Below are 20,832 nucleotides of genomic sequence, written 5' to 3' on the forward strand. Positions count from 1 at the left end.
TTCTCACCCCTGCCACACCACTCTCAACTTACCTCCCCTCCATCACACCCGTCATCATACAATCACAAGGAAACGCTGACATCTCTCTTGTTCATTCCAAACTCACTCACCTCTTCCTTTCTTCCTTTTCTCTTTTCACATCACACTCTACCACCATTCTCTTCTTACATACTAACACTTGCATAACCACCAACTACTCCCATCATTCCTTCCTCACTTCACATCACACACTTCCCTTTACATTCAGAACCTACCTAACATCATTCCATCTTGCTTTTTCTACATCCCTCAACACATCCACTATAAGCACAAGCCCTACACATCTCCATTCACCTTCTCAACAGCCACACACTCTTGCTCTCTCTTTCTGCAGGACAAGACAGCACATAACGCCAGGGAGACAACATGACAAATGGAAGAGTTGCCAACTTCATCACACTCACAGGCAGAGCAAGAAGCCCTGGAGATCACTGACCCAGGCAGGGCCATGAGCATCAGGACAGGAGAGGCTGGTGGCATACCCACACAGGGTGTGTGCATATTTCTTGTATCACTTCATTCAACTCAGCACAGCAAGCTTAGCAAATTCACCCTGCATTCTCCAGACTGTTACTTGATCGTGTAGAGCTTCTCTCTAACATCTTAACTCTTTTCTTTTCCTCTTTCTTCTAGAACCAACAACACAAGGCTCCTGCAGAAGAACAGACCTCAGAGGAGGACAATCCCTCTGAGGATGCAGTCAGACGCTCCACCCCTCCCAGGCACCAGCTCAGACATTGGTACTCTGCATGGGCAAGATCTTGAGCTAGGGGGGTCTGCACATGGAAAAACACCCAGCAACTGGTAGCAGGGACAGTACAGGAGTGACCTCGTCAGAGGGTGAGGCCCTCTCCTAGTTCTTCTCAGGATGACACAGATGAGCACTTACAAGGCTCAGCCATGAAAAGAAAACTGCTGACTTCACACAGACAGCCGTACGAGATATTGGAAGACCTGCCAAAGAGTTTCACCACTACGGCTGAGAGTGTGGAGGAGTCCACATCCAGTCTCTCTGGTGTCATCTTGCATGACATCACCACTCTGCAGTCTACCATGGAGAGTGTGGTAACGTCCAAGGACCCTGGAACAGGAACCCATCTTCGCATGATTTGCAGCTTTGGTGGAAGCTTAAACAGCTGCCGTGCAGGCTCTGGGCTCCACAATGGAGAGATTGGGGAATCGAATGGATAGAAGCTTTGAAGGAGTCATCTTCTGCAATCTGCTCTCCTGCAGATTACTGGACGTGATGAGTCCCAGCCCCAGAGGAGTGGAAATGGCATGATGGGAGCAGTATGTTCTGGCCTCTCTCAGTGTGTCATCATGTCTGCACATTCACTTTCCCCCTCCCCCAACCAGTAACTGCCATGGTGCCAGCAAATCATCTGGGCCAGACTGCCCCGCCAGTAGCCGAGTTACAGCAGTCTGCAGTTGGGCCCTCCCAGGCTTAAGCACGAGCATCTCAAAGGTTTGCATATGAGGAACTGCAGCCTTCCACCAGCTCTGCTCAGGCCACTAGGAGAACATGTTATAGGACTAGTAGAGTTAGGAAGCCTTCTTTAAAGAAAAGCACTATGGTTTGACCACTTGGTTGAGAAATCAAGGTATTTATTATATTTGGCATTAAAATAATGGTCTCTATCGCATTTGGGACTTCTGTCTGCAGTGTGATTTAATAGCAGCTTCTCGGTCTGAATGGTCAGAATGTCATTGATATCGAAGTTGTCTGAATGTTTTGAATGTTCTTCAATGCAGTGTGAAGAGAGTAGTGATGAATGTAACAAGGACTGCTCTGCAGGGCGGCTCTGTGTAAGTTCTCAGGGCAGAGTGTGAGAAGCTCACCTGAATTACTGAGCTATCAGCTAACCCCTGACATCTCTTGCTGTAAGGTGCTGATGTGGCCCTCCTTCCCCCGCTGCTTTCTCTCCTTCCCCCAGGTCTTCCTCAGCTGATGACGACTGCTGCTGCTCCTCTTCCTCCTCCAAATGCAGACCACTCTGCAATGCAACATTGCCCAATATGCACAGACATGACGATGTCTGGGGCACATTGCAGGGAGTCCCCCCTGAGCAGACCAGACATCTGAACCTCTGCTTGAGCAGTCCTGTCGTGTTCTCTATAGGATCCTGGTTGTGCCCTGGCTTTGATTGTAACTGTGCTGCTCGGGTGTGGTGGGGTTGCGCAGGGATGTCATCAGCCACATCTCTGGGGGCGTTTCCTTTGTGTGCCAGCAGCCATCCTGCCACGCTTCTCACAGGGCCGATTAGCGGGGGGCATGGTACAGTGTCTGAGAATAAAAGCATCGTGGCAGCTCCCTGGATACCTTGCACAGACCTGCATGATGTTGTTCCTGATCATCCACTAGCTGGACATTGAAGGAGTGGTATCCTTTCCTCTTGACGAATGTTGCTGGCTCGTGCTCCGGTGCCCTAACGGCCACGTGTGTGCAGTCAGTCACTCCCTGCATGCAAGGGAAGCCAGCCACTGCTGCAAAGCCCCAAGCTCCCTCCTGTTGACTGGTGAGGTCAGTGGGGAAGGTGAAGTATGGCTTGACCCTGGAAAATAGGGCGTTGGTCACCTGCTTAACGCAGCCGTGAATTGCAGACTGCGAGATGCGACTGATGCTCCTTATTGTAGACTGAAAGGAACCGTTGGGGTAAAAATGCAGGGGTTTGGTGACTTCGAGGGCCACTGGCACAGCATGACCCCCTGGTCCATCAGGCAGCAGATTGTGTTGCAGGAGGTTGCAGAGATCTGTGACAGCCCATTTGGAGAAGTGCAGACTCCTCCTGCACTACTCCTCAGTTAGTTCCAGGAAGATGAGTCTTGGCCTGTATACCCTGTGTGCTGGCTATGGCCTCGTGCGCACAGCCCCCCTCACCTGATATATTCTGAGAGGCCCAGGTGGTGTGTATGGCAGCTGCTGAGGCTACTGCTTCTGCTCCTTCTCCTCCACGTCTTGCTCCATCCAGAAGAAAGGAACAAGAATGGCTCCTATAATAAGTAGAGAAACCTGACTAAAGGGTTGTAAGGCAATAAAAGTGAAGAAGTAGCAATCATGGAAGCTGGAAACACTCCAACAAATCCAGACAGCAAAAGATCCTGTGATCCAGTGAGCAGTAGCTGAGAACCCGCTTTTATACTGCTTCAGGAGCTCTCAGACACCAATCCTGCTTGGTTTTGCTGACGAGTCTGACAGTGGGCCCAGCACCTGTGAATTTGAGTTAAAATGCAGTTGGGGTGCATATGACGTCCTTTTAATTGGGGCTTCCTGCTTGTCTGGGTCGGGTGCCTAACACGCAACCAGAACCAGGTCATTAAAATGGTGGGGGGGCGAGAACAGTGCGGGAAAGCCACAGATGCAAGTTGAACTCCCTGCCCGTACCGCTCCCACTGGGCGGGGTGTTTGAAATTGTTTCCTTTAGAATATAGGTCCCTGAGTATTTCTTCATTCCTCTTTTCGTATGCTATATTTGGTGCCAAAACGCCATAAAATATATGAGAACTCCCATCCAGTAATTAAAAAGAGATATAAGCTTTGAAATAAAAGTATTTGCCTGTTTTGCTTGATGCTTGTCAGCAAAAAAAAAACCTATGCTCAAAGCTTTGCCTAATCTATGATAATTTTTCCTCTCTGATGGGATAGTGACAAGCATGTGACACAAGTTTGCTATTTACAAACCCAAGGTTTTATGTTAATGGGGCACAACTAAGCTGTTAATGCCTGATCAGCCTTCATTTTTTTGACTCCTTCATGCAATTTTGTACAAGTATCATAAAAAAAAAATTAAATCTTGAATATTTTAAAGGTTTACCCTGAAAAGAGAACAAGTAATGTTAACTTCAACCAAATAATTTGTAATGATTGAAAAATATCTTGTTAACAAAAATATCATTACAAATAAAACATTAAAATCTAAAATGACTTTGAGAAGTCATTGGGAACCTACAAACTGCGCAGTTATAATGGCTTTATAATCATAGCCGTGGAAGTAATTACATTTTCTAAAATGTCATAATAAATTTTCCACCAATATCTGAGTCATGAGTATTTCATAATCGCACTAGTGAGATGACCAGCTGTTCTATATATTTAATTTGTCAAATGAATAATAAATTCAACTTTCTATAATACTGATCCACTTTCACCTTTTGACTGCACTTTGCTCATATGAAATTTATGGGTGACTTTTTTTTTATCAGGCGTTACTAGTTGAAGTCAAGTCTGTTAAAATCTAAGTTGCATATATTTTCGTTGATTATTTTAATATTTAATTTTCCAAGAATGATGCGAAGCAGACCAGGAAAATAGGCATTGAAAGGAAAGATTTTATTTTCTGGTGTCTGTGTTTGCATATAAGGGGGAAGAAAATGATAGTGGAGCTGATCACTTTCTACTTTACAGTGCCAACATATAGGAAAACGTGTCATGGGCCGAAAGCAATGCATGGCTACTTGTAATAAAGCCAATCACCAAAACTGTGCATTGTAAGGATAAGGGTGATTTCTAAAGGAACTTCAGGATCCTTATTGGGCCAATGCGAATCATTTTAGAAAAATTTGAGTTTTGATCTGTTCGGATGGCATGGTCCCCAAAATAAACTGGACTTCAGTACATGTACAGTGCCTATTTGCTGTATTGTCTGTTATGCCATGCACACTGGCATATTAGTGGTAGTTCATTGAAAGAGTACACTTCAAATATTGAGCAAGACCTGGAGGGCTGATTTTGACTTCCGGTGGGAAGCCAGAAGGAGTGGCCAGCAATCCTGCATGGGGGTTGGAGTCGGAGGCCGGCGGATTTTAGCTGCTGGGCCTCATTTGAATGCCCACTGTCAGCTGCTCAGCCATTTCTGAAGAAAAGCGGCAGCTAGCCGGTGGGAGAAGACAAAGATCGGGTGGCCTGGAGGCTGCCCGCCAGCATGAAGAGAAGTCTGCCGGCACTAGGGAATTCACAGAAGGGGTTGTTGTGAGGGTCTTGTGGCTCGGGGGGGGGGGGGGGTGGGCGGGGGTGCTTAACCCGCAGGAGCAGAGACCCGGGTTTCCCTTGTGGGATCCAGAGTAACCCTCCTGCTCCTCTGGGCCTCACCAAGGAAAGTTTTTTTAAACTTACCTTCAGTAGCGTACCTGGCTTACTGACAGCTGCACCTGGCAGGGGAGTCACTGCAGGCACCCTGCTCAGGAGCAGGTTAAAATTCCATTGTGGTTCAGTGTACATCATGGGCGGGAGCCATATCCATCACCAAAACCAATGGCATTAAAGTCGCAGATCGGCGGGGACGGAGTTTCATTTTAACAGCAGGGGACCAATGCCAAAAGAATATTGAACGACATAACCAAAATATAAAATGCTGTGGTCAGACCACACCTTGAGTACTGCATTCAGTTCAGGTCACAAGACAAAAGCTGGAGGCAATGCACAGGAGAGCCATGAGGCTGACCCCTATTGTTAAAGGTCTGAGTTGAGGAAAGTGGAGAAACTTGGACTTTTAAGCCTAGAAGAGGCATCTGAGAGATGATCCTATAGAGGTATGAAGCTAGCTAAATGTATGGAAAAGTTAAATCAAGAATATTACTTTAAAATAAATTATAAGAATATGATAAGGAGACACAGGTTCAAATCAGTAAAAGGGATACTCATGACATATCAAGAAATTCATATTCACACGTCATGATTAACACATTCCACTGGTTCCCAGAAAGAGTAATAGAGACAAGAACCCTGGAATCATTTAAGCACAATTGGAGGTTGTAATGGGAGGAGTGTAGGGTCTGATACCTCCCAAGGGTCTGATGATTCCCTCAGAAGAATTGTCAGTGCTCACTAATGTTCTACCTAGTCTCTTTCAGAACTCTGAGATAAATACCATCCATCCCTGCGGGTTTATTTATTTTTGAGCTCATTTAGCTTATCTATGACTTCCAGATCATTTACAACACTGTGATTGATTTTAGTTTGGTTATGTCTGTTTGAGGAGGATGTATAGCTCATATCAGCCTTTGCGAATACTTGGAGGAAGTAATCATTCAGAATATTGACTACCTTGTGCTTGTTCTCAGTTTTGGTGCCATTTGCATTTGTTTGGCTTTTACCTACTCTCTGACTGCTCCCTTACTGTTATAATACATTGAATTACATAGAATGTACAGCACAGAAACAAGCCATTTGGCCCAACTGGTCCATGCCGGTGTTTATGCCACACAAGCCTCCTCCCACCCCTCTTCATCCAACTTTATCAGCATATCCTTCGATTCCTTTCTCCCTTATGTGTTTATCTAGCTTCCCCTTAAATGCATCTATGCCATTAGCCTCAACTCCTCCTTGTGGTAGTGAATTCCACATTCTAACCACTTTCTGGGTAAAGAAGTTGCTCCTGAATTCCCCATTGGATTTATTAGTGACTGACTTATATTTATGGCCCCTAGTTTTGGAAGTGGAAACATCTTCTCTACGTCTACCCTTTCAAACCCTTTCATAATCTTAAAGACCTCTATCAGGTCACCCCTCAGCATTCTCTTTCCTAGAGAAAAGAGCCCCAGCATGTTCAATCTTTTCTGATAGGTATAACCTCTCAGTTCTGATATGATCCTTGTAAATCTGTTTTGCTTTTCCCCAGTGCCTCTATATCCTTTTTATAATATGGAGATCAAAACTGTGCACATGTGCACTAAGTGTGGCCTAACCAAGGTTCTATACAGGTACAGCATAACTTCTCTGCTTTTCCATTCCATCCCTCTAGAAATGAATTATTTTTTGTAACCTGTCCACTAGCTATTAGTGATTTGTATACTTGGACACCCAAATCTCTCTGCTCATCCACAGTTCCTGGCTTCTTACCTTTTGGAAAATACTCTGATCTTTCTTAGGTCCAAAGTGAATGACTTCATACTTTTCCCACATTAAACTCCATCTGCCACAGTTTTTCCCCCTCACTTAATCTATCAATGTCCCTTTGCAACTTTCTGCTTCCATCTACACTATTTACTGTGCCACCTAACTTAGTGTGTTCAGCAAATTTGATATACGGCTCTCTCGTCCTTCATCCAAGTCATTTATAAATGATACATAAAGCATTTCTCCTAACCTCTCTCTTCACTCTCAACGACAATTTTAAATTGATCATCCCTTGTCACCGACTCCCCCAAATGGAGGAAACAGTCTTTCTCAATTTACACATCATAATTCTTCATAATTTAAAAAACTTTAGAAGGTGCTTGTTCTCGATGTTCTTACAATGAGGAAAAAGGTTACACTATATAAAACAAGTACTTTGTCATACAACTCCTTTCTTGGGCATTTGCAGGTGTTTTGTCAGTCATTATCCGTGGTTCAAGCACATACCCGTGTACTCTCAGCTTTTATGTTTATCCTCTGCTGCTATGCTTTCTCTAAGTGTCTCTTTGCCCCACTAATCACCCTTTTAATGTGTTTCTGCATTTCCTTATGTTCATTCCAATGAACCCTTCCTCTCTCTCTGCATCTGTAGCAGTTATTTTTCCTTTCATCTTACTTTAAATTTGTTTGTTAATCCATTCTGGGTCACATTTGTTCAGTCTGAGCTTGTTGATTTTTGATATATTTTTATCCTGCATGCTCCGCATTTTGCCTTTAAAGGTGTTCCACTTGCCCTCTACTGATGTGTTGAGCAACTTCCCCCAGTCTATTTGCTTTAGTTTTTGCCTCATTCCATTGAATTAGCCATTTTAAAATTATATACCTGGCTAATTGCCTCATGCACTTCTGACTTGGGTATGGTAGTATAGGGGTTATGTAATTGTATTAGTAATTCAGAGACTTGGACTAATAATGCAGAGAATGTGAATTCAAATCTCATTGTTGCCAATTTGAGAATTAAATTCAGTTTAAAAAATCTGGAATAAAATGCTCGTATCAGTTTAAAAGTGACCATGAACCTGTCGGATTGTCGTAAAAACCTAACTGGTTCACTAATGTCCTTTAGGAAAAGAAACCAGCTGTCCTTGCTCGGTCTGACCCATATGTTATTCCAGTCTCACACCAAACGTGGTTGACTCTTAACTGCCCTCTGAAGTGGCCTAGCAAGCCACTCAGTTGTATCAAACAGCTGCAACGGTTCAAGAAGAAGGCCAACCATCACCTTCTCAGGACAACTAGGGATGGGCAATAAATGTTCTGAGCTGCCAGCGACTGCCATATCTCGAGAATTAATAAAAAAAAACAACCCCCAGATCATGTTAAATTTAATTATTCTATCATTGCTGTCCCCCAGGGATACTAGCTCATTGCCCCTACCTCAGCCCATCTGCTGCTGAAACCCTCATCCATGCTTTTGTTACCTCCAGACTTGACTATTCCAATGCTCTCCTAGCCAGCCTCCCGCCTACCATCCTCCATAAACTTCAGCTCATCTGCTGCCCAAGTCCCGTTCACTCATCACCTTTGTGCTCGCTGACCTACATTGGCCAACAGTCCGGCAATGCCTCAGATTTAAAATTCTGATCCTTGTGTTCTGATCCCTCCGTGGCCTTGCCCATCCCGATCTCTGTAACCTCCTCCAGCCCTACAACTCTCCAAGATCTCTGCGCGGCTCCAATTCTGGCCTCCTGCGCATCCCTGATTTTCATTGTCCCACCATTGGCGGCCGTGCCTTGAGCTGCCTAGGCCCTAAGATCTGGAATTCCATCCCTAATCCTCTCCACCTCTCTACGTCTGTCTCCTCCTTTAAGATGCTCCTTAAAAAATCCCTCTTTGACCAAGCTTTTGGTCACCTTTTCTAATATCTGTTTATGTGGCTCGGTTGCAAATTTTGTTTGATAACGTTCCTGTAAAGTGCCTTGGGACTTTTTGGTAACATTATAGTAAATTTACACAGCACCTTTTCAATTGCTTTTATATCCTGTTGCTAATGTTGCTAGATAGCCCTGCCTCCATAGTGTTCTTTTGTTTTCTCTATTAATACACAATTGTCTTTAGAAAAGGAATCTCAATTAACAGCTACTTTTGCCTTATGTTTCAAATCTTCTTATTTCTTTCAAACAATGCAAAGTACCGAAAGAGACATTTGCAGCAAGACTGTGAGCTTGACCCTGGTCATTGCTACAAGTACAGAAAGATTTGAAGTTGTACTTAGGAGTCAGTGAACAAGTGACTGATTTCTCATAGCCTAATGCATGCTGTAACAACTCTGATTAAATCTGCGCTGAACTGCGTACAAGCTACTGAATTCTATGTAATTACATTGTCTGGGCGAGGGTTCTGAAGGGTGCTCCAAGCATGTCACCTACAAAGATCAGCTGTCATTCTCAGCCTCATTATTTTTCTTGATAAAATCCTTGAAAAAAAATGCAATTTTCTCCCATCTCCCCTCCTTTAACTCATGTATTAATGGACACCAAGTTCTTCTGGCAAACACATAATGAGTATTGGCACATTATTTACACTGGCAGCATCACAGCAGAATCCAACCCCTATCCTCACCAAATGTACACGCAGGCATAATTGGATAGAGATTGGGAGGAGGTCATCTGACCGATACATTTTTTAAAAATTAAGCTGCCCTTCACTAGTGAGGGATCCAACAGTAAGAGGGATCATTTTCAACTTCACCACCTGGGCAGTCACATAGCTGAGCGGCTCGCCTGCCATTCAATGGGTGAAAATCAGTTGAATTCTACAATGGGTGGGCAATCCGCTCTGCCACATTACCACCCAGGCAGCGAGGTTGAAAATTATCCCGATGCGTCCACCTCCCCCCAGCTGAAGTCACTAACTCAGTGCAGAACTTGGATCAATCCTGACACTTCCCTGATCGGTATGGCTCATTACCAATATATTTACCCATCTGGCTGCCCATCTAAATTATCTTTAAAAGCAATGGTTAAATATAAAGCGATCGTTGAAAAAAAGTCAAATTAAGTTTTATTTCTCAGCGTCCATAGAAGTGCAAAAAAATTGGACTGTATTCATAGTGAGGGAGAAAAAATTCCTACCGTCAATAATTTTAACACAAAAATTGGTGTGAATGAAAATAGGATTTTGCACTCACAATAGAAAAGTATCAACAGGAGGAGCTTCACTCCTGAAGCTTTTTGGGACCGTTAAAGTCTTGTATTTAAATGGATGAATAGGCCTGTAAATGACTACACCAGGATGTCATTGCTGAAGTTTGCTGATCTGCTAAAAGCTTCTATGCAGAGAATCAAAATACAGAAATTTCAAAATTCTGTTGAGCCTTCAACTTGAATGTGCAAACGTTAAGCATTGTATTATGATGATAAAATGGCTGTTTACTTACCAGTCTTGCGTACAACATTGCTTGCAGACAAACCAAACACCCAGGGAGAGGAACAGCTGATCAAGGGTAACCCATTTTTATTAATCATATATATCCATATCTTACATTGCTTTGTGGATAATATAACAGGTTGTTATACATAGGCCCATTGATAAAAGCTTGCTGTTAGAAGGTGGATACTGAGAAAACATCTTTACAGATGTTGCCAGTCTCTGTGAGGCCTGTTGCCTGGCAACAACTTAAAAATATTTCTCCTACTATTACTATTTTTGTTTGTGCATTTGAAAATGTAAGAATTATTAATCATTGAGATCATTTTTTTTTATTAGTCCATGGGATGTGGGCATCGCTGGCAAGGCCAGCATTTATTGCCCATCCCTAATTGCCCTTGAGAAGGTGGTGGTGAGCCGCCTTCTTGAACCGCTGCAATCCGTGTGGTGAAGATTCTTCCTCAGTGCTGTTAGGATTTTGACCCAGCAACGATGAAGGAACAGCGATATATTTCCAAGTCGGGATGGTGTGTGACTTGGAGGGGAACGTGCAGGTGGTGTTGTTCCCATGTGCCTGCTGCCCTTGTCCTTCTAGGTGGTAGAGGTCGTGGGTTTGGGATGTGCTGTCGAAGAAGCCGAGGCGAGTTGCTGCAGTGCATCCTGTGGATGGTACACACTGCAGCCACAGTGCGTTAGTGGTGAAGGGAGTGAATGTTTAGGGTGGTGGATGGGGTGCCAATCAAGCGGGCTGCTTTGTCCAGGATGGTGTCAAGCTTCTTGAGTGTTGTTGGAGCTCCTCTCATCCAGGCAAGTGGAGAATATTCCATCACACTCCTGACTTATGCCTTGTAGATGGTGGAAAGGCTTTGGCGAGTCAGGAAGTGAGTTACTCACCACAGAATCCCCAGCCTCTGACCTGCTCTTGTAGCCACAGTATTTATGTGGCTGGTCCAGTTAAGTTTCTGGTCAATGGTGACCCGCAGGATGTTGATGGTGGGGGATTTGGCGATGGTAAGTTATGAACTGTTCACATGGATTTCAGTTATGGCTTTGTATAAAAGTACCTATCAATATATAGTTAAAAAATAAATGTATCAAAGACAACATGCGTTAAAGGAATCAGCTGTGTACTGTTAAAGATCCATGTGCTGCTATTCACTGGTGGCCTCGACCTTACATCGTTCATAGGGCAATCCTTCAGCTTTCTTTATCACATACACCAATACCTCATTATCTCATCCAGGGTGATTATGTTCAAGAATGGACTAAGCCCCTGCCCCAGTTTGTGTTGGTTTTCAAGTCCATCCTCCAGAGATGTTGTTGGAAATTCCTGAAAAGCCTGGGTAATAATTTGCTGATCTCACCTCAAATATGTCCCATGATTTGTAGGTGTTCATTTGTCTGCATTCTGTGGTTCATCATTAAGAAATGCCACTTCTGCAGAAATATGTATCAGTTCAATTACGTTGAATGAATAGATGGTGTTTCGCTGTCAAACCGTGAATGGTTGCTTCCCATTTGATTCATCAATGGCTTGAGCCCATCCCAGAAATCTGGTAATTGATCAAACTATGTTTTCACCAGATAACACTTCTCTGTTAAAGTCAGAGTAGCTTTGCCATGTTCAGAAGGTATATATACTTCTTGAGGGAAATGTGATCGTTTCTCTTAAGTATGCTTGTACAAACCAAGCAAATTTCCATAAGGAGGAAAGATGGGGCATCCAAAACTAAAGCTCCCTGGATGACAAAGGAAATAAAGGTTAAAATAAAACAGCAAAAGGAGCTTTATGACAAATGTCAGGTACAGAATACTGTCAAAAACAAGGCAAAATGCAGAGAGTGCAGGGGGAAATTGAAAAAGGGTATAAGAAGGGCATAGAGTATGAGAAAAGATTAGCAGGTAACATAAAAGGGAACCCAAAAATCTTTTATAAACATATAAAAAGTAAAAGCATAGTTAAAGGAATGGTGGGGTTGATTAGTGACAAGGAAATCTTCTTTTGGAGGCAGAGGGCACGGCTGAGGTACTGAATGAGTACTTTGCATCTGTCTTCACTGAAGAAGAGGATGACGTTAATGTCACAGTAGAGGAGGGGGGAGTTGAGATACTGGGTAGGATAAAAATAGATAGAAAGGTGGTGCTAAATAGGTTGGCATCACTCAAATTAACAGGGGTAATTTTAATCCCCAAGAATGGGTGGGCTGGGGACGGGTGGGTAGTAAAAATTGTTGATTTCATCAGCAAGACCGCGACCCGGCTCCAACGCGCCCGCTTCTGGGTTTAACCCAGGTGTGTTTGGAAACGTGCTGTATCTGAAACCCAGAAGTCGCGTCCCCTATTAATACCGGTTGGACGGATGGTTAAAGGGGCAATTTCCCTACTTCAAATACTTCTCAAACTCACCAGTGAAACAGAGGCGAGATTCATGTAGAAGTTGATTTGGCCCTTTAAATCTGTGATTGACACATCTCAAGAAAAGCTCAGTTCTCTCAGGCAAACGTTTGGCTGAGTGTTGTTTGTGTTGGGTCTCTATTCACTCCTCCAGACATCACTCAATTAAATTAAATAAACTGAAAATAATCAATTGTTAACATCCTGAATCAATGTTGAGTGTGTGCACAAGCTTAATTTTTTAAGAATGATGACAACATCTGAAATACTGGAATATTCTGCAATCAAGTTACTTGAATGAATCATAACATTTTATAACAACTTGGCTATTTTGCTAATAAAAATTATAGAACTCCAAATGTGTTTCCAATTCTCATCCATTGTTTGCCTTTGTGTGGTCCATCTCTTTCCTTCTTTTTCTGGCTTTCTCTCTCTCCATCTTGGCAATAGGCTTTCCATAAATATTTATTACAAGCTCGGACTCCCACAACTATTTGGATTGTGTTTCTTCCTACCCCACGTCCAGTAAATACTTCATCCCTTGGTCTAATTTTCTCCTTCTCTATCATTTCTGCTCGAATAAATCTATTTTTCATACCAGAGTTCATAAAGGTCCTTCTTTTTCCTCAGCTGAGTCTTCCCTCAGCAGTGGTTGACAGGACCTTTGATTGAATCCACCACATTTCCCATATGCAGCGGAATATAACAGCCAGGGACATCAATTATGGTTTTCACCTTTTAATGCTAATGCTAGTGCTGGTGCTGTTAAGTAGTGGCAGGTTGCTCATGTCCATGGCCGGACTGCTTAAATGCTTTTGGCCTATGCCCTCTGGGTTTTGGAGCCGTGAGGGCCCCGCCAAAGACTGCTGCACCTGCGCCTGTGCAGGGGCTCACTTGGCCACCTGGAGAGGAGGCAGCATTGTGGGTGCTGGTTGAGAGGGGGGCAACGGGTGGGAGCGCTTTGAGTGGAGACCCCACTTCCATGTCCCCTTTCGCCATCATCCCTTTCCTGGGCCAGGCCCACATCGCTCCTACCATCCTGCTGGACAACAGTTTGGAGTACAAGTGTGATGCCTTGTAACGCCATTCCTAAAGTATCTGTCAGCCTGTTTAAGGCAGCAGAATATTGTTCACCCTGAGTCCGCACAGCCGTTGTCAGGGCCTGAAAGGACTCATTTGTAAGCAGTGCTTGAAGCTCAACAGAGGCTAGCCTTCTCTCCATCGCAGACATTCCCGCACTTACCTGCGACACTATCTCAGACATTTCAGCAGTTACCTGCGACACTATCTCAGAGTTGCTCACGTCCCTGCGACACTATCTCATAGATGCCCTCATGCCCCTGCGTCACTATTTTAGAGATTCCCTCATGTACCTGTGCCACCATTCCACTAATACAGGAGTTGGACTCCTCCATCCTCTGTGCTATTGTGCAGAGTTTGAATGGCAGCTATTCCAGTACCTTGCAAATGTGCTGCTGTCCCTCGATCATTCTCCTTTTAAAGGATGGCCCCCGGGGTTCAGCATCTACGTTCAGCTGAGCAGAACCTGGAGAGGAGTGCTCCCACCGACGTGGACTCTCCACAGCTGCCCCTGCTACCAGTGTCTGCTCATGCTCACTTGTGAGTGGTGACTCACCAGCTGCCAACCCAACTAACTGACTACTAGGACCCACCGAGGTGTGAGTATCTGCCCTGGTGGATGGCTCGCTAAGATGTGACGGTGCGCCCTCAGAGGCCGGGACCTCCTCTGAGGAATCGCCCTCTGCTGTCACTCCGGTCATTGAATGGCCTGTAAGAGAACAAAAAGCAATATTAAGCATCATCACAGATGTGTCATGTTGCGATGTGCATACTGAGGTGTTCAACATGCCAAGCATTGTTAATGTCAATTCATGTTGTGTGTGATGAATGTTAAACTTGTGTCACCAGTTGTTTGTGGTATGCCAGCCTTGGTGTCTCCGACGGACAGGCACTCGAGGGTGCAGCTGATCTGCAGGGCCTCCTCCTTCGCGTCTGTGAGGACGGCTATTTGTTGCAGCCCCCCTCCAGTCCTAACCCTCTTGCGTGCATTTTGCGCTCTCCTCCTAGAAGGGAAGAAAGTACAGACATGTGAGTGAGTGATGGTGAAGTGGCTAACCAACAAATGCAATGCTTTGGGTGAGGCTGACCGTGAAAGAGGTGCATCAGAGGATGAGTATGAGACAGAGTCACCACATTGGATGAGGATTGGGGTGAGTGGCAGTGATGGGGTCACAAATGGGGAGGTGAAGAAGTGCAGGTAAGTTGAGGATGAGCCTTAAGTGGGTGTGAGGAGTAATGTGATGGAGTAGTCTTGGCAGTGCAGAATGAGTTGGGGGATGGGTATGTTGATGTGCACCACAGAATGCAGGAGAATGAGTAAGTGTATTCACTTTTGCTGACCTAGTTAGGTCATTGAAACACTTCCTGCACTGGATGCAGGTGCAGGATATGTTGCTCCTGTTGGTGACCTCCTCTGCCACCTCGAGCCAGGCCTTCTTGGTGGCAGAGGTAGGGTACTTCCTCCTGTCGGCTGGGTAAAATTGCTCCCTCCTCCTTCTCACCCCAGGCAATAGCACCTGAAGTGAGGCATCATTAAATCTTGGAGCAGCCTTGCCCCTGTGCTGCTCCATTGTGTCTCCTTGCTGTTTGATCCAGCAAAATCCATTGGAGCAATGGCCCTTTTCAATCTAGATGCTCCAGCTGACAGCCTGTCATGCAGGTGTGCAGTCTGCCCACTGCGCAGCTTTTGGACGGCAAACCCGGAAGCCACGTTAAGAGCCACCAATTGAGTCGCGATCATGTGGGGAAAGGTAAGTTTTTATTATCCGGGTTTGTCACACGCCCATTGACTACCACCCCCACAGCCATCCCACCGCCCTTTTAAAATTGAGCCCAATGTTAGCCACTAAACTGTGCCATACTTTGAACCGATGATAAGCTTCTAATTGCATTTATTCTTTTGTGATGGCTTAAAGTTATTATACTTGAATAGTCTTGTATTTTTGCTAATTGTACCAGGGTTGGTCATTGTTAATTGATGCTGTGGAAATGGGAGCTGGCAGGTTGGTTGTGGAGCTGTAAGACTGACTTTTCAAGCATTGGTACAACTGCGCGAAGCTGAGAAGAGCGTGTGCTGTCAGATCCATTTCCACCTGTCAGCTTTGCTTCCTCTTACTTTATCTGGCTGAATACCTGTGAGTCAAAGATCAAAGCAAACAGGCATCCTGTCGAGGGACAAGGGAAGATTGATCATATCTGCACAGGAATTGTCCCTTTAGGTTGTCAATTGCAAATGTAACTCCATTATTTATGAAAGGTGAGAGAGAGAAACCAAGAAATTATAGACCTGTTAGTCTAACATCTGTTATTGGAATCTATAATTAAGGACAGTTTGACTAAGCACTTAGAGAAACTTGAGCTGATTAGAGAGAGCCAACATGGATTTGTAAAGAGTAGGTCATGTCTAACGAACCTAATTTAATTTTTTGAGGAAGTAACTGAAGTAGTAGACAGGGGAATGTCTATTGATGTAATTTATATGGACTTCTAGAAGACATTTGATAAGGTTCCATATCAGAGACTGTTAGCTAAAATTAAACCTCATGGAATTGAAGGCAAATTAGTGACCTGGTTAGGAGATTGGTTAGGCGGTAGAAGACAGAATAGGGATAATGGGTACGTACTTGAATTGGAAGGAAGTGACTAGTGGAGTCCCACAAGGATCTGTGCTGGGGCCTCAACTATTCACTATTTATTAATGACTTAGAAAACACAATAGAGAGCCAAGTTTGTCGATGAAACAAAGATTGGTGGCATAGTAAGTAGTGTAGATGGGAGCATAAAATTATGAAGAGACATTGATAGATTAAGCAAGTGGGCAAAACTATGGCAGATGAATTTCAACACAGGTAAGTGTGAGGTCATTTATTTTGGACCAAAAAAAGGATAGATCCGGGTTCTTTTTTAATGGTGAAAAGGTAGGAACAGTGGAGATCCAAAGAGATTAAGGGGTCCATGTACACAAATCACTAAAATGTAGTAGTCAGGTACAAAAAATAATCATAAAAGTTAATGGAATGATAGGCTTTATAACTATAGGGCTAATAGAAATATTTTTTTATTTGTTCATGGGATGTGGGCATTGCTGGCGAGGCCGACATTTATTGCCCATCCCTAATTGCCCTTGAGAAGGTGGTGGTGAGCCGCCTTCTTGAACCGCTGCAGTCCGTGTATAAAGGGGAGGAAGTTTTGCTACAGCTATACAAAGCCTTGGTAAGACCTCATCAGGAGTACTGTGTACAGTTCTGGGCACCGCACCTTAGAAAGGATATACTGATGTCGGAAGGAGTGAAGCGCAGATTCCCCAGAATGTTACCAGGGCTCCAAGGGTTAAATTATGAGGAGAGGTTACATAAACTAGACTTCTAGTCCCTGGAATATAGAAGGTTAAGTGATGATTTGATTGAGGTTTTCATGATTTTGAAAGGAATTGATAGGCAGATATAGAGAAACTTTTTCTGCTGGTGGGGGAGTCTAGGACAAGGGGACGTAACCTTAAAATCAGAGCCAGGTCATTCAGGAGAGAAGTTAGGAAACACTTCTTCAAACAAAAGGTGGTAGGAGTTTGGAACTCTCTTCCACAAAGAGCCGTAGATGCTAGCTCAATTAATAATTTTAAATCTGAGATTGATAGATTTTTTGTTAAGGGATATGAAGCCAAGGCAGGTGGATGGAGTTAGGATACAGATCAGCTGTGATCTCATTGAATGGCGGAACAGGCTCAAGGGGCTGAATGAACTGCTCTTTTTCCTATGTTCCTGCATTCCTGTGTGGCTCCTATCAGTGAATGTGGGAGCAAATTAGAACAATAAATGAAAATGATATGAGCAATGAAGTGATTTTGGCAAAACCCACCTGCACTAAAACCTTTGTTACGATGCATCTGTCCCAAACATTACCCTCATCGATAATCTATTGTCTGTTCTCAGTGTGTTGCAAACATTTAAAAAGCAAATGCTCCAATTCAATAAATAGTGCAGCTGGCTTTTTTAAGGTGAGGTACATCAAAATTGAGATCCATACGATACTGAAATGATATTATAATATAAAGCATATGACATTTCTTCTGTTCACAAACTGCATTCTATTATTTTATTGTGTGGAGAGATGCAAAGTACAAGACTTGTGGATATTGCCAAACAATGCCTGAGGCTGAACACTAACCACCTTTGAAATGAGTCATCTTAATATCTGCCTGGAAGGGCTGCAGCAAAATAGTCAAATTCAACATTTGCCCCTCAATAAGATGACCGAAATCAATTGCAAGTCAGCAATTTTGTGAACATATGCAGCTGTGACAAGATTTAGATTGAAATTTAGTAGGTTAACCCCCTGAATAACAAATATTGCTTTACTATAGACAGCTATTGTGTGTATTAGCCAAGAATATGCATTCTAACTTTATTTTTTCCTTTAACTCTTAAAGCAGTGGTCATTGCAGTTGTTAGTCACTTGGAGGTTCTATTTATTCAGCAGGATTACATTTAAAACAGGATATAGCAAAACAATCTTACTGTGAAATTTCATTTAGGATGTAAAAAACACTAACTTCTTCAACTAATTCATTAACTAGATGGAAAGAGTTGTTTTGGTGAATTTGCAGCCTGCTTAAATCAAAAATTCTAAGTGCTAAACCTCCATTGATCAGTCTATGGGAATATTTCACAGATCAATGGAAATTGATGTCTCCTGTCAAAAGCTTCTGTCTTTACCTAATCTCTGTCTTAATTAGGCCTCTTTAAAAGCATTCATTCCAATGCAGATACAGGAACAACAGTTTACGCAACTCTGTTACTGTTGCAAACTATAAAAAATGTAAGGTCAATTCACAAGGAGAAGAAGCGGGGAATGTCGAATCAATATCAACTGTAGCAATTTCAAGCTGAGATGCTTACTGTAACTGAACTTGAACTTGCAGCTTCTCCAATTCATCAAACTGTCAATCACCCAAGTCCTGAAATATTGAAACTGCTAATATAATTACATTTTATTACAGCAAACAAAATGTTCCCAGAATTTGTTTTTGGTGAGACATTTATTATTGTAAGTCATTTATATTATCATTGAACAAAGAATTAGTCCTGAGTGCAATTCTCTTTGAGCCAAATTTACAAGATGTATCTTTAGGGTACCCAGGAAATTGTTGTTCTTGATATCATTAGTTTCCATCCATGTTGCAATTTTGAGTTAGGTAGATAGAATTCAGGCTTTAGTGAATACCAGATACAACCCCACAGGATCTTAAAAGAACATGTGGTGCTACATCAGGTGATGAACATTATTTTTCAAACATTTAGATCCATCGGAAATGTGAACTGGCTAATTGAAGGAAGTTCTGTGTTGTGGGATTAGGAAGATGGACCAATAATATATAATTCAATAAGTAGTGATGAAGTGCTGCTTAAAATATAGCAGCACTTCAACTACCTGATCTTGCAACATTTTCCACAGATAGGGTTATATCACTCTTATGGTCTCATATAATCTATAAATTTGAGGAATTTTCAAAAAATTAGATTTGATTCTGTGTCTCTGCTAAATTAGCCGTTCTGAGCTAAGGCTGTAATGCCCCTGAGGTAGGCTGGGGAAAATCAGCCAGGATTCCCACTCCTGATTGTTATCCAGTGCTTGCTGCAATGGTACAATATGTTGAAGTACCAACATGCTACACTGCATTTAGGGTAAAAATTGAATTCCTAAACAATAAGTTATCAATCTTGACTGGCCTCTTAGGGGCTGAGAGACAGTGAAACAACCCATTTTGCTCTTGTACATTTCTAAGCAATTAATTGTAGCAATCAGCAGCTGCCTGAGAGTAGGTATTCTTAAATCAGGGAAGAGTTTAAAACCACACTGGAGGGAACTTAAACAGGTGTATAAAAATTATCAAAAGGGGAGAAACATGTTGCCTTTTCTTCTCCTAAAACCTGGACTATAAAATAAATACCCTGGGCCTTGTCTTTGGGAGCCATACAAGAAGTGTAATGCAAGTAGATTTATATAACAAACAAGAACCAAATGAGAGTAACGTCAATGTAAACAAGGTATAACTGTATGTACTTCTTGATTAGGGAACACTGGATAAGTAATGTGTACTGTATTAAAGTATGGAACATGCTAGATAATAGTCACCAGTGGATGTTTCATTAGTACTTGGCTTTAAGGTCATTTGTAAATCCAGATTAATTTTATTGTGATTTGGGTGACAAGCATGGTTAGTTGAGCTATAGTCTTATTTGTATTTTTAGGAACATTTCACCATTTAGAGAATACTCTGATCTATCCTTTTTAGGTCCTAAGTGGATGACCTCACACTTGCCCACATTGAAATCCATTTGCCAGTTTTGCCCATTCACTTAATCTATTAATATCTCACTGTGATTTTATGCTTCCATCTACACTGCATACAATGCTGCCTATCTTTGTGTCATTGGCAAACTTGGATATGTGGCTCTCTATCCCATCATCTACGTCTTTAATAAATACAGTGGATAATTGAGACCACTAGTCACATCCTGCCAATTTGAGTACCTGCCCATTATCCCTACTCTCTGTCTCCTGCTGCTCAGCCAATTTCCTAACCAGGTCAATATTTGCCCTCAATTCCATGCACTTCAACTTTAACTAACAGTCGCTTATGAGGGACTTTATTGAATGTCTTCTGGAAGCCCATTTAAACAACATCCAAAGACAAAAAATTCAATCAGGTTCATCAGGCATGACCTACCCTTCACAAATCCATGCTGGCTCTCTCTGATCAGCTGAAGATTTTCAAGGTGTTCAGTCACTCTATCCTTAATTATAGCCTCTAGGGGCATGGTTTTCGCCCGGAGCCGGCAGGGGGCGGGTGGAATTCCTGGGAAAGTATGGGTTTCCCAGACGTCTTTACGATTTTGATCGCACGGGAAGGGTCGGAGATAGTGGGGGGGTCGGAGATTGTGGGGGTGGGGGGTCGGAGATCGTTGGGGGGTCACTGCAGGTAGACTTGTTGGGCCCGGGGGAAGCATTCCTGTTCTTCTGGGCTCACAAGCAGTGCTATAAAGGCACTTACCTGTAGT

The 20,832-nt window shown here is 43.1% G+C and overlaps 1 protein-coding gene across 4 annotated transcripts in view; it reads left to right on the forward strand.

Moving 5' to 3' along the window:
* LOC137318799 (coiled-coil domain-containing protein 102A-like) overlaps positions 1–20,832 on the forward strand; it is a 533,993-nt gene that overhangs the window by 295,136 nt on the left and 218,025 nt on the right. Inside the window, exon 7 of one of the 4 annotated variants that reach the window (XM_067981443.1) lies at positions 673–3,926. The exons of the other annotated variants lie outside the window; for them this stretch is intronic. Coding sequence (XP_067837544.1) covers positions 673–804 — 132 coding nt within the window. The 3' untranslated portion in view covers positions 805–3,926. Of the gene's footprint in view, positions 1–672; positions 3,927–20,832 lie in introns of those variants that run through there. 4 annotated transcript variants of the gene reach the window in all.

This window comes from Heptranchias perlo, chromosome 3 (genome assembly GCF_035084215.1).
Source record: "Heptranchias perlo isolate sHepPer1 chromosome 3, sHepPer1.hap1, whole genome shotgun sequence".
NCBI lineage: Eukaryota > Metazoa > Chordata > Chondrichthyes > Hexanchiformes > Hexanchidae > Heptranchias > Heptranchias perlo.